The following is an 11,860-nucleotide window of genomic DNA, read 5'->3' as shown; positions in this document are numbered from 1 at the left end:
CACCCTTTTATTGCAACTCGTGTGCAAAAAAAGGCTTATTTCCAACCTGGAATGCAGCCTTTGTGACCCACACGGACCTCTAGAAGATGTGTGCTGCCACAGTTTCTGGATACCATACATTTCATGTAGGCGATCCCAAGGGACAAGGCCAGAGTACATGCAGACACCCTAAGCCAGTGGTTCTCAACCTTCCTAATGCCACGACACTTTAATACAGTTCCTCATGTTGTGGTGACCCCCAACCATAAATTTATTTTCATTGCTACTTCATCACTGTAATGTTGCTACTGTTATGAATCGTAATGTAAATATCTGATAGAAAGGATGTGTTTTCATTGTTCGTGACCCACAGGTTGAGAACCGATGCCCTAAGCACTGCTTCATCTGCATAGGCACACAGAGGACAGGGAGGGCTCAGAACATGTCTGGAAATGAACCCTCCGATTGTTAGGGCAGGTTCATGCTCAGGTGAACATGAACCCACAGGTACCATTGTTGTGAGCATGTGTGAAGAAAGGTAGGCGGTGAGGAGGTTGGAACAGGGGCAATGTCTGCCATCCACGGCCAACTCTTGTATGCCCCCAGGATAGCTCCGTGGCTTTTAGCTGCCCATTTCGTTTCATTGCCTCTGAGAGCTCCTTGACCAAAAGCAGATCCGGAACCACCCACAGATATCAGCCATCATCACTGACGAAGATGAAGACCTGCTGAACTACTTGATCAGTTTGGAGGTCAGACTGGGAGGCAGAGTGGAGCCTGGGATGAGGGCTTTGGCACCCAGTGGGACGTGTCCGAGCAGAAAGAAAGGGAGGGGAGGTGGGTGATTCCTGCAAGCAGGCTCACTCCAGAAGCTGGCAGGCAAGACACTTTACTAGTTGCATCTCTTGGCAGGTGAAGGAAGTGAGCCTTCCCAAATACCGCTGCAAGTTGATGTTTTACTTCCAGAGCAACCCCTACTTCCTGAACTACCTGATCATTAAGAAATATGATGTCAGCCTTGCAGGTGAGTGACAGTTCCCAGGATGGGCCTTTGGAAGAGCAGGAAAATGGTGGGTGGGTGTGGACATTGGACCGATGGGAATCCAGCCTTCCAACTTCCTTCCTGCAGGGTACAGGGCCTCTAGTTCCACTCCAATCCTCTGGCTCTGGGATTATGAACGTGGAGCCCCCAACCGCCGGCAAGATACAAGCAGTGTCAGCTTCTTCAACTGGTTGTCTGAACATACCCTGCCCGGGTCAGGCAAGATTGCTGAGGTGATTGATACTGCTCTGGCCACTGTCAGAAAATGTGATGGTGGAAGCCCCACGTGCGTGAAAAGCAGGCTAGCAGACTGGTCTGGTCCCCCTCTGCCCTGTGTTCCTTCCCAGATCATCAGCGAGGACCTGTGGCCCAATCCTTTGCAGTACTACCCCACAGACACAGGACCCAGAGGAGGGAGCTGCAGAGAGGACCTGTTGGAGAGGAGGAGCCCTCCTGCTGGGCATGAAAAGGTGAGTAGTTGCCCCTGTGAATCTCCTTAGAAAAGTAAATGTGGAAAACCAGGCCTGGGTAAATTGGAGGTACCCTAGTGCTCCAGGAATGAGTGTGAGAGCAGCAAAGGGAAACTGGGAGTCCTGGTGCCCACAGAATGTAAGCAGATGGGGGTGCTGTAAGCACCATAGCTTTCAGGATGACTGGCCTAGGGCCCTGGGCAACAAACATGGTTCTTCATCATGTTTCTGCAATCCTGTTGTCGGTGCTTTCGCCACCCACTTAGGCCTCTTGCCACTCCAGCGGAGTTCTACCTTCCCATGCCTTACCCCTTTTCAGTGCCTCTAATTCACCTTTCTTTCAGTTTTTATACCCACCGCTCAGTTCCCCTGAGCTGAGCCCACAATGTTGGCAATGGCAGAAGGATCTGGATGAGACTATTGAAGTCCTGGGGTAGGAAAGTTAAACAGGCCAGGAAATGGCACGGTGTACTGACTGTAGACATGTGCTTCAGAGGGGCCCAACACACCTTCAGGCACATGCCAGTGTCTGTGAATGTGGGTGTGTGTGTATAGAAGGGGACACTCCAGATTCAGAGGAGATGGAGCAGAACATCAAATATGGCCCCGAAGGACAGAAACGATGTGGTGTGTGGGCACACACCAAGGTTGGCTGAGGGATTCTGTCCATTCCCTTTACACAGGAGGAAAAGAGGAGAAAAGGATCGCCTGCGGAAGAGTCAGACAACATATGCCACCTAACATGAGTGTCACTGAAAGAACCATAAAGAAGCTTGCAAGGTGTTGCTGACTCTGCGTTGTTGGTAGCAGGGAAATGTAATAGTATTGGGCAAAGACCTCACAAGGGGCTGTGGGAGCAGCATCTCCAGCATTGGAAAGAGGCAGGGCTACAGAAGAGGAGACACCAGGCCTCGGAAGGTGTTCTGATGTTGTTCCCTTCTTTCAGGGTGTTGTCTGGGAGGAGGAAGGAAGAATGGCTGACTTCTGATGACAAGTATTATAATTTGGCCAGGGCACAGGGACCTTGTACACTACAGGAGTGCAGGGGGCAGACTTTAGATCCTGACCCTTAGGCTCTCAACTCCCTTGGCTTGGGTGGTCACTCACATAGACATGCCATGTTCAGACAGAAAACAGCTGGCCTTTTCAAGATGGAGGCACTGCTCAACAGAAAGCCATGGGGCCTGTCCTGTGAACGTGAAAGTTTACAGGTAGAGCCACCCTCCCTGTGTGGGACAGGCTTGCAAGGAAGTGAGCAGCGGTGTGGGGCAGAGGAGAGGAGTTACATGCCAGGGAGGGTGCTAAGGCCTGGGGTGTATGGAGGCAGGTGGAGACTGCAGCACCCTGCATGCGTTGCACTAGGGAAAGGGAAAAGGTCAAAACTATGTCAGACCAAAGCCTTCCTTGTACACAGGCAACCGCATAAGTCAATCAGAACATTCTAGAGGGGGGAAACCTCAACACAACAAAGTTTATTTTCCTGTCAAGCAAGAATGAAATGGGAAACCCATTCCCAAAGGAGGCAATCACATGAACAAAACTTGCCTTTTGTTAAAGTGGGGGACTGGCGTGCCTTTCTCCATTCCAGTTTTCACACTCAGCTTTTGGGGAGGATTTTGGTGTGTGAAAGTGGGTGGGCTTCCTCAGGAACCTGGGGTGTAGGGGCCAGGTTCATACACCAGGGCTGTGACTGAGGGGCGGAGTTGCACAGGGTGACACCCACTGCCCTGCCCTTGATTGGAGGAGACTTTTCAGGAGCCCATCCAGAGAGTGGAGGCTGGGCCTGGCCAGTTGCCTTCTGTATCACATGCTCACATGACCAGCGCCTGTGCATGAGCCCAGTGTGCACCAACTCAGCACACCAGGGCCTGGATGCATGCACTAGTGAGCGAGCACCTTGCCTGGACTCAGCAGGCTCTGCACCACCTGCTCCTTCACAGCACCAGTCTCAGAGCCAGGGGGCATCCAGAGTCAGGCTGTGTTGAGAGACTGAGGAGCTCCTGGGGGCAGTACGCTTCCTCTCAATTCCACTAGGGGGCCTTCAGCTGCAGGGGGCCTGAGGATTCACAGGGCACCCCAGGGCCTTTGCACCAGGAAGGACAGGGCAAGCAGGATGGCCAAGGAGGCTTTTAGCTTCACCTCGGTGCAGGAAAGTGGTGATACCCAGGACACAAGGGCACAGGAGGTTTGGAGGAAAGCTAAAGGCCTGGAGAGGGAGGATTTCATGCAGGTGGGGGAGGCTGTGATCCTGGAGCTGTGGTTGGATGCAGGCAAGAAGTTTGGCTAGATCTTGAGCGGGGGGGGGGGGGGCGGGCAAGGGAGGACTGGGTGGCTGCAGAGCAGTGTGTGCAGGGAGAGGAAAGTGAGGTGCAGCAGGGAACCCAGAGTGAGGAGCAAGGGGAAGACAAGGAGGGCCTGGGGGAGGAGTTCCAGGCACAGGCTCAGTTTGTCCTGTGGACAGAGGGCCTTCTGCAGGTGGTGCCATGGCAGGCCATGTGGGCAGGGAAGGAGGTTTTTCCACATCTGCAGGTGGGGAGGCAGGAGGAGGTGGTGAGTGAAGAGCTGAGGCTGGAGGCACAGGCTCCAGGTGACCCGCAAGGGAGTGTCCACAAGGAGGAGGGGTGGATGGAGGAGCAATTAATTGAAGGGGAGCAGTTTGTCCTGCAGGGGGAGGGGAAGTGCACCCTGGAGGCAGTGGAACAGATGGGAGAGGTGGAGCCTCAGTCCAAGGCCAAAGCAAAGCCAGAAGAAGAGGAGCCGGTGCAGCAGGAGCAGGCCCAGTCAGGGCCCGGGGCCAAGTTCACCTGGTCCCCTCTGGAGATGGTCCAGGCTCTCCAATTGGAGATGGAGCCGGTGAACTAGCAAGCCAGGAGGGCCTTTTGTCAGCTCAGGTGCAGGACTCAGCAGAGGCTCAAGCACTATTTCGAACGGAGAAGCCTCAATATCCGGCGCATCCCTGGGTTCTGGCTCACAGCTGTATCCTTGACGGTAGAGGAGCAGGATCACAAGGAGCATGGGACAGTGCAGGAGAATGGTGTGAGCGGGACTGGTTCCCATAGAAAATAACATTGCGGACAAGCTAGGGGCAGTGCACCCCAGTTTGGACCAGGATCCTGGAGTCACCCTCTGTCTTATACAGGCACCATAGTAGTGGTACCAGGGCGTCCAGTGGCAGAGCTCCAATGCAGAGGAATGCATACACCAGGGGCTGATGCCCACAGACAGGGCGGTGTTGCACGGGCTCTTCTGGGACTAACGCTGCCCTACAGGCCATCTGTATGTCCAGTTCCTCATTCAGAAGCATGAATGTGTGATGTGTAGCCTGTCAAGCCCTCAGCACAAAACAATCTGGTGGGCATCAGGGCCTGTCAGGAAACAGAGTGGTGCTGTGCCCCTTTCTGCCATTTATGGAGAAGGAGTGGCCTTAAGGGAAGGAGAGGCCAGGCCAGGCTGCTCGTTCTAGCTAGTCCATGCCCAGCTCCCAGGGTGCAGGTTGCTTGAACCAAAGCAGTTTGTCAACCACCCAGAGTTTTAGGCAATGATCAGGGTCCAAGAAGAAAACATCCTTGGCGACATGATCAATTTGAAGGTCAGTCCACCTGCTCCAGGGAGTGATGGAGGGCAGGTGGGGAAGTGGCCTGTCTCTGAAAACAGCTGCGATTTACACCCTGGCTCCACTTTCCTTCTGCAGGTGAGGTAAGCCAGGCATCCCTGTGGGTGCTGCACCATTAGGCATACTTCCGCAGCAACCCCTACTTCCATGACCATGTGATTGTGAAGGAGTATCTCATCACCCTTAAGAGTCACAGGAGGCTCTCTGCATGGGCTGCAACTGGTGGTGGGCAGGGATGGAAGGCAATGTGCCCATATTCACATACCCCTCTCCTGCAGGATACAGGGTGTCCCATGCCACTCCCATTCAGTGGTACCAGCATTGTGAACGAAAAGCCTACAGCCACAGGCTCCAGGACAGCAGCCCCAGCTTCTTCTACTGGTTCTCTGACCACAGCGTGGCAGGTTCTGGCAGGATTGCTGAGGTGGGATGTCACTGGCCATGCCAGCATATAGCTTCCTGTGCCCGCCTGCTGCTTGGGTTTCTATTCAGGTCCTTGTGCTCTCCTGTTTGCCCTACCAGATCATCAGCAAGGACCTGTGGCTCAATCCCCTGAAGAACTATGAGAGGAGGATGGCCCCCAGTGAGCGGACAGGAAGGGTGAGGAGGGGCTGCCTGGGCTCTCCCTTGGTGTGCTGTCAGATTCCTGGGCCATTACTTTTCTCTCACAGGGACACCTGGATGCTGGGAGGGATACAGCTTGTGACACCAGGGCCTCAGAGTGTGTGCCTGAGACAGGAACTACCAGCACAACAAGGGCAGTGCAATTCCAGCTCAGGCAGGGTGGCTTAGGCAGGAGGAGGAATGTGCATGTCCACTGTCACTCAGAGTCAAAGCAGATTCCTTGAGCCACTCCTCTGAACTCTCCCTCTAGGCTGCTCACAGCACCTTCAGGCCTTGACACCTGCCCCTCAACAGGGGCTGGCATGACATGTTCTTCCTATACTCCTTTCCACAGGTGTCTGCGAATCTTCCTCATGCTGAGGCCTAGGCTGCTGTGCTGCCACACTGCATTGCTCTATGGCTCCTCACCACCATCTCCTATTTCCCCAAGGTCTCCTCTTCCTCCTGGGGCCAGTGGGAGAGGCCTGCTCCTTATCAGTATCTTAGGGTGCAAAGTGTGGGCCACAGAGCTGGAGGAATCCTTGTTTTGCAGCCTTGTCAGAGGTTCTTCAATCCTCGTATCCATTTAGGTTTTCCAAGGAGAATACCTCATTTGTTTACCCTCTCTAACTGGAAAACAGGGCAGCATGCCATGACGAAATAACACACTGCTTCATTTTGTATGCAGTTCACTTCAAAGACTTTATGCACTTATGGTCATAGACACCCTGGGAAATTTAGTGCCATGAATATAACTCACCATCCAAACACATTGCTTTTATGTGTTTGTAGTAAAATCAGACAAGAAATCCCATGCTGCAGAACACTTTCTTCTGAAAATATTTTGTAATGTTAGTGTTTAAGGTTTTACAAATAGTAATATATATGTCTTTCTTTTTTTCTACTGACCTCCCCCCGGCCTCCTCTATTCCTAGTCACTTGTTCTCGTCACACACTCCCAGTGTCTTGCCTCTGTTGGTCTGTTCGTTGTTCTTATATTCTGAATATTTTAACAATACAATATGTAAAATTTAAACATTTAAGTATATTGTAATTTAAATCAGCACTTATGAAACAACCGTGTATAATTCAAACCTTGCCTCCAATCCTGAAACTTCATAATGGTACCTACAATTCTTGATGCTTCCCCCAAACCTACCATTTGCTTTTTGTCATTGTTAAATAACAGAAGCCAAATTCTTTACTATAAAATGTTGTCTGTACCTTATCATTTTTAATTTCAGTGTCTAATTCTTCTGTCACTGGGGCTTCCCCCCTCACTCCCCGAGTGCCCGCTCAGGTGAGCTACTGTAGTGCATGATTCACTCTCTCTTGCGTACATGGTACATGGTGTATCCTGTGATCGCCGCCAGCACCACACTCAGGACCTCTTACCGGGGTGTCCCATCAGCTGTTGCAGGAATTGCCGTGCCCCCATCATACCTATCTCCTGTGTGGCTGTAATAATCATCACAGGGACTGGACTACCATAAGTCAGAGGGGGCCTTCGTGCTGGTGGTGCCCATTTTTTTTATTGGGATGTTGATCTTCCTTTTGTTTAATTGGATGAGTTCAGTATGAATTTTGGAGAATAGGTCCTTATTGGATATAACTTTGGCAAATATCTTCTCCCAGGCAGTGGACTTCCTTGTTTTGTTGTTGTTCTTGTATTTGTTGGCTGCTGCTTCTCTGCAGAAGTGTTTTAATTTGACGTAGTCCCAATTGTTTCTTTTCTCCTCAGTTTCCATTGCCCTAGGAGCTGTATCAGTAAAGGTATTGCTGAGACATATGCCTGATATTTTGTCTTCTTCTAAGATTTTCATGGTTACCCACTTACGTTTAAGTCCTTTATTCATTCCCAGTTATACTTGTGTATGGAGTAAGTTGGTGGTCTAGATTAATTTTTTTGCATTTATCTGTGCTATTTGTCCAACACCTATAATTATTATGTTTATATTTTGGCTTTGGAATATATTTAATGAAACAAAATAAATTTTCCTCTATGTTAATTGAGTCATACTTTCTCTGAATCCGGCCTTTAAAAAAATCCCCTGGGGCACAGTCCCATCAGTTCTTTGATTTTCCTTCCACTGATCCCAAACCTCTGCTGTAGTCTGTGTCCTTTCAAAGGATGAAAGCAGACCCGGAGGCCTCAGAGCCGCCCACAGCATGCTCCTGCCCGCGGGAGGTGCAGCGCCCATCACCATCTGGAACTTGGCTACCAGGGACAGTCAAAGCCTGAGAATCAAAGTGGCAGCATGTCATCGCCTTCACTGGCCTGTCTGCAGAAGCACAAAACCAGTCCTCCCAGCCAGTGCTCTGGGGACCGGCCTTCAGGGCGATGTGGGGGCGCTGTCCCCTGGCAGCCAAGCATCCCAGGCCTCTCTTTTTACAGGCTTGGGCCAGGGCCTTCAGGGATCTCTGTGTCCATGGTATAAATCCGAATGAGATCAGACACAATGTTATCAATGATTGGCTTGGTAAGGTCGCCACTAAACACCTGCCACCATGGCTTCTCGGCCTTGGCCTTGGCGGGCACCCCATAGACATGCAGGGCCAGGTGGAGCACCGCCACTGCTATGTGCTGAGCCTGGATCTGGACGCACAACCCCCTGTGGTAGCTATCCCACAGCAGGTCCCAGGCAGTGACGGAGATGGGGGTCTGTTGCCAGCTGTAAGGATTCAGCCAGTTCTTGAGTGAAATCAGGTAGTGGAGCAGGTACCTGTGCGGGTGCTGAGTGGAGACTTGGAAGCGCAGTACCCGCAGCACAAGGAGCTCGCACTGCACAATGCTGTCCCGGATCACCCAGAATCGGGAGTCCATCTCCAAGGGTTCGCTGCCTGGGTGGAAGTACCTGTTGGACACGATGATGTCACGGTATTGCAGGGGCTGTTCTTCCACTTTGCCAGCCAAGTAAAGGGCAGACATGGCCACCAAGTAGGGGTCATAGGCGTCCACGTTGATCTCGCAGAAGAACGTATGGTAAATGGCACAGGCGGTGGCGAGGGGAATGGACTGCATCCCTAGCTTGACACCTGCCTCCATGATGAACCTTATCACACGGAAGTGCACCCTAGCCTGGGGTGAGGGCCACCACTTGGCGCCCAGTGCCATGTCCTCCTCTTTGCAGTTGTCCAGGCTAAGGTCCTCCATGGGGCCCTGCCCGGAGGTCCCAGACCCTGCGGAAAGGGAAAGCGTCTCCAGCCTGGTGCCTGTGCCAGCGGAGTCCTAGCCCAGGGCGCAGCCGCCCTGCCTCGCCCAGCTGCCCACCTGCCCCAACCTGCCCAGGCCGAACTGCCATCCAGGTTCCAACACCAATTATTGAAGAGACTGTATGAATGCATTCTATGCTTTTGCATCCTTTGTCAAATATTAATTGAGCATAATGGTTAGGGTCAACTTCTATGTTCTCTGTTCTGTCCCATTGGTCTTAATGTCTGTTCTAGTGCCAGTAACAGGCAGTTCTGAAAATGGTGGCTTTGTAATATAGCTTGATATCTGGTATTGTGATCCCTCCAACTTTGTTCTTCTTTGTCCAGATTGCTGTAACTATTTGGTGTCTTTTTTTAAATCCATAGGAATTTTTGGAAACTTTCTGCTAGGTCTGTGAGATACGCCATTGATATTTTAATGGGAATACATTAAAACTGTACATTGCTTTGGGTACTATGAACATTTTAATGATGTTGATTGTACCAAACCATGAATATGGTATGTTCTTCTATTTGCTTTAATCTTCCTCTATCACTTTTTTCAATTTCCTGGAGTTTTCCAAGAACAGGTCTTTTACCTCCTTAGTTAAGTTTATTCCTAGGTTTCTTAATTTTTGGTTGCACTGGTAAATGGCATTTTTTTTTTTTTTTAGTTTCTCTTTCTGTGAGTTCATTATCCATGTATCAAAAAGCCATAGAATTCTGGGTGTTAATTTTGTACCCTGCTACATTGCCAAATTCATTTATTAAATCTCCTAGTTTTTTTGATGGAGTCTTTAGGTATTTCTATGGACAGTACCATGCCATCTGCGAATAATGACAGTTTTACTTCTTCTTTTCCACTTAGCATGCCTTGTTTGACTTTTTCTTGTCTGATTTCATTGCCTAGCACTACCAGTACTCTGTTGAACAGAAGTGGTGAGAGTGGGCATCCCTGTCTTGTTCCTCTTCTTAGAATAATTGTTTTTGGCCAGTGAGTATGATATTGTCTGCAGGTTTGTCACCTAAGGCTTTTATTATGTTGAGGTATGATCCCTCTATGCCCAGTTTGCTTAGAGTTTTTATCAAAATTGGGTGTTGGATTTTGTCAAATGCTTTTCCTGCACCAATTGATATGATTCTCTCTCAATTTGCATCACATTTATTGATTTCTGGATGTTGACTCATCCTACTTCCCCAGAATATATCTGCTTTGTCATGGTGTATGCTCATTCCAATGTAATGTTGCATCGGATTTGTTAGAGTTCTGTTGAGGATCGTACAATCTATGTTCATCAGAGATATATTGGCCTGCATTTTTCTTTCTTCGTATTTTCTCTATCTGGTTTTGGGATTGGAGGAATGCTGGCTTCATAGAAAGCGTTTGGAAATAGTACTTCCTTTGAATTTTATGGAATAGTCTGAGGAAGAAGGTTTTAGTTTTTCTTTGAACACTTGGTAAAACTCCGTGTGAAGCCATCTAGCCCAGGCTTTTGTTTGCTGCAAGTTATTTTTGTGACTGCTTGAATTTCCTGAGTAGTTATTGTCCTAGTCCTATGTTTTATTCTTCCTAATTGAGTTTAGGAAGAGTGTATTTTTCTAGGAATATGTCCATTTTTTCAGGGTTAATCAGTTTGTTGGAGTAGAGTTGTCCATAGTATTGATTTACAATCCTTTTTATATCTGTGGGGTCTTTTGCTATTTTGCCTCTTTCATTTCTGATTTTGTTTACTTGGGTCCTGTTGGTGGGCCTAGCTATAGGTTAATCAATCTGGGTTATCCTTTCAAAGAAATAGCTCATGTCTTTATTAATCTTTTGTGCGGTTTTTGGTCCTGATGTAATTTATTTCTGCTGTGATCTTCATTATTTCCTTCCTGCTGCTTAGTTTGGGCTTTGCTTGTTGCTCTCTAACGTTTTAAGTTGTGGGGGTTAGATAATTTGATAACTATTTTTCTTGTTCTTTTAGTTAGGCCTGTAATACTATGAAGTTCCCTCTAAGGAATACTTTCAGTGTGCCCCATAGATTTTGGATTTTTATTTTTAATTGTCTTTTATTTCCAGGATGATTTTAATTTCTTCTTTAATCTATGTGGTAATCCAGTCATCTATCTTTGTACTTAAAATCCCTGTGACCGGAACGGCAGAATGACCAGAATGGCTGGTGGCTATGAGTTTCATTGCGGCAGCCTACCAGCCTTATCTGGGCCACAATCGGCCATATCCCTGACCAGCCTGGCCTCCCCTCTGCCCCCAACCCCCCAGTCGGGGTGGGACTGAGAAGCAAACCACCCACAGCCTTTCCTCCTGGTCAGCCACACCCCCTATGTGCGCTAACACCCAGATTGGAGGCATGGCCTTCTGGTTTACTGCCAATGGCCACTAACCGCTGCCAGCCTGGCCCCATGTGCCCCCATCTGGGGAGGCTGACCAGACTGCTTCCGTACAGGAATTCATACGCTGGACCTCCATTTATTTAATAAAAGACTATTTAGCCTCCAAGTATTGCAATTTTGTTATATCTTATTGTAGTTTATTAGTAATATTAGAGGCCCAGTGAACGAATTTTGTACACTTGGCGGAGTCCCTCACCCTCTGGGAGTCTGGGAGACCTCAGGGGATGTCCAAATGATGGCTTAGGCTTAATCCCAGTTGCCAAATATTCTTAGCGCCTCTGTGGAGGTGGGAGAGATTCCTGCCACTGCTGCTCCACTTGCCAGTCATCAGCACTGCATCCAGCTGAGTGGTGCTGCCCTTGCGGGAGCTTACTGACCACCAAGGGCAGCTCTTGCATTGAGAGTCGTCCTCCTGGGTGTCAGAACACATCATAGCAATTGGTCTTATCTCTTTTTTATGACCATTACTTTGAGATTTCTTTTTTTCTTTTCTAAATTGTTTTATTGCTTAAAGTATTACAAAGGGTATTACATATGTCTCCTTTTTCTTCCCCTCCCTGACAATCC

At 49.2% G+C, this 11,860-nt stretch overlaps 1 protein-coding gene across 1 annotated transcript; it reads right to left on the bottom strand.

Moving 5' to 3' along the window:
• Positions 1–8,096: 8,096 nt before the first annotated feature.
• LOC132225647 (cyclin-Q-like) lies at positions 8,097–8,861 on the bottom strand. The gene has a single exon (XM_059680708.1). The coding sequence runs from the start codon at positions 8,859–8,861 to the stop codon at positions 8,097–8,099; it is 765 nt and encodes a 254-aa protein (XP_059536691.1).
• Between the last annotated feature and the right edge of the window lie 2,999 nt (positions 8,862–11,860).

Source organism: Myotis daubentonii, chromosome Y (assembly GCF_963259705.1).
Source record: "Myotis daubentonii chromosome Y, mMyoDau2.1, whole genome shotgun sequence".
Taxonomy (NCBI): Eukaryota; Metazoa; Chordata; class Mammalia; order Chiroptera; family Vespertilionidae; genus Myotis; species Myotis daubentonii.
Note: the sequence above shows the minus strand (reverse complement) of the source record. Positions and strands in the feature narration are given on the sequence as shown.

Bases quoted from the DNA above. Each gene is read 5' to 3' on its own strand.
- LOC132225647 (XM_059680708.1), bottom strand. From the start codon at position 8,861: ATGGAGGACCTTAGCCTGGACAACTGCAAAGAGGAGGACATGGCACTG.